The 1,931-nt window shown below is 58.8% G+C and overlaps 1 protein-coding gene across 1 annotated transcript; it reads left to right on the top strand.

The window, feature by feature from the left end:
* The first annotated feature begins 624 nt into the window (after positions 1-624).
* Positions 625-1,608, top strand: LOC107110727 (olfactory receptor 52E4-like). The gene has a single exon (XM_015411523.1). The coding sequence runs from the start codon at positions 625-627 to the stop codon at positions 1,606-1,608; it is 984 nt and encodes a 327-aa protein (XP_015267009.1).
* The last annotated feature ends 323 nt before the right edge of the window (positions 1,609-1,931 follow it).

Genomic DNA, 1,931 nt, shown 5'->3' with positions numbered 1-1,931 from the left:
GATGAGCCACACGCTCAAGCGGGATCAAAGACTCCCAGGAATCTTGGATACAGTCTGGTTGAAAATATAAGGCCTGCCTAATAACTGAAGTTACCGTCAGCTACAATTCAGGCGCCTACGGATACTTGCCCTCCTTGTTGTCTCAGGCACCTGTTTCACGTGAATTGGGACCTCCTAGTCACCCCTGAGGGACAGGCCGGGGGGGGGGTTCTCTGAGACTGGCCAAGCTCTGCCCACCCCAGACGTGTCTCCAGAAGACCCGCGGGCCTTCAAGCAGGCAGGGGGCCCCATGGGGTTTTCCTGAAAGAGGGCATAAAGACCAGCCCGGCTGCAGTGGCTGACCGGGCTGCTCCGTCGGCTGTGTGAGGATTCCCAGCTCCCCACGCCTGGCTCCTTGGGGCGGGCAAAGCCACCCTCTCCGATGGCACAGTTTTCGTAGGAACAAGCGGAGGTTTGTGCATGGGCTCCCCTAGCAGCTGTGCTGTCGTTCCCCCACCTGTCAGGTCTCTCAGCCTTGCCGGTGTCTTCCAGCTTCTGCCCTGTGAGTTTCTGTTCTTTCCCTCAAGGCAGGAGTAAGAGGGCCTGTGTGTGTGTTGCTCACCCACACTCACGGGCACACTGAGCATGCAGGTCACCCACAAGAGGACGTGGCTGTCCAACAGCACCCACTCCTATTCCCCCACATTCGTCCTGCTGGGAGTCCCGGGGCTGCAGTCCGCCCATGCCTGGCTCTCCATCCCCTTCTGCACGGGGTACCTGGTCGCCCTCCTGGGGAACTCCGCCATCCTCTTCGTCGTGAAGACGGAGGCCAGCCTCCACCAGCCCATGTTCTACTTCCTCTCGGTGCTCTCGGCCATCGACCTGGGCCTCTCCACCTCCACCCTGCCCAAGATGCTGGCCATCTTCTGGTTCGGCCGCGGGGAGATCAGCTTTGGGGCCTGCCTGGCCCAGATGTTCTTCATCCACACCTTCACGGGCATGGAGTCGGTCGTCCTGACCTGCATGGCCTTTGACAGGTACGTGGCCATCTGTCACCCCTTGAGATACGCCACCCTCTTGACCAAGAGCCGCGTCGCCTGGCTGTGCTCTGTAGTGGTGCTGAGACCTTTTCTCCTCGTGCTTCCCATCGCAATGCTGACCCAGCGCTTGCCTTTCTGCAGTCCTCGGGTCAATGTCGCCCACACTTACTGCGAGCACATGGGCATCGCCAAGCTGGCCTGTGCCGACATCAGGGTGAATATGATCTACAGCTTGTTTACCATCTCCTTCCTCATGCTGGACGTGGTCCTGGTTCTTTTGTCCTATGTGCAAATCCTCCGTGCGGTTTTCCGGCTTCCCTCCAAGGAGGCCCGGCTGAAGTCGCTGGGCACCTGCGGCTCCCACGTGGCCGTGATTTTTGTGTTCTACACCCCGGCGTTCTTCTCCTTCCTCACCCACCGCTTTGGGCGGAACATCCCCCACTACGCCCACATCCTCATCGCCAATCTCTACGTCATTCTGCCCCCTGTGTTCAACCCGGTCATTTATGGGGTGAGGACTCACCAGATCCGCACGCGAGTGCTACGGGTGCTCTGTCCAGGGGGGCAACCTTCCACTCCCCACTCCTGACTCTTCTGGGTCCTTGATACTGAACTTTGCTTTCTGAAGCTTGTGAAGACTCTCCCTTTACTGCCTGGCTGAGAAAGGAGCAGACTCTATGCTCCCTCTAAGCTGTGGAGTCTTGTGAGCCAAAATTCCACTTTGTGAGCTACTGGCATTTAAAACCGCTTTGGGCGGAACATCCCCCACTACGCCCACATCCTCATCGCCAATCTCTACGTCATTCTGCCCCCAGTGTTCAACCCGGTCATTTATGGGGTGAGGACTCGCCAGATCCGCACGCGAGTGCTACGGGTGCTCTGTCAGGTGGGGCAACCTTCCACTCCCCACTC

The sequence above is a fragment of the Gekko japonicus genome, unplaced genomic scaffold (genome assembly GCF_001447785.1).
Source record: "Gekko japonicus isolate JY-2015 unplaced genomic scaffold, Gekko_japonicus_V1.1 scaffold8465, whole genome shotgun sequence".
Taxonomy (NCBI): Eukaryota; Metazoa; Chordata; class Lepidosauria; order Squamata; family Gekkonidae; genus Gekko; species Gekko japonicus.
The sequence above is the reverse complement of the archived record's forward strand: the minus strand, read 5'-3'. Positions and strand labels throughout refer to the sequence as shown.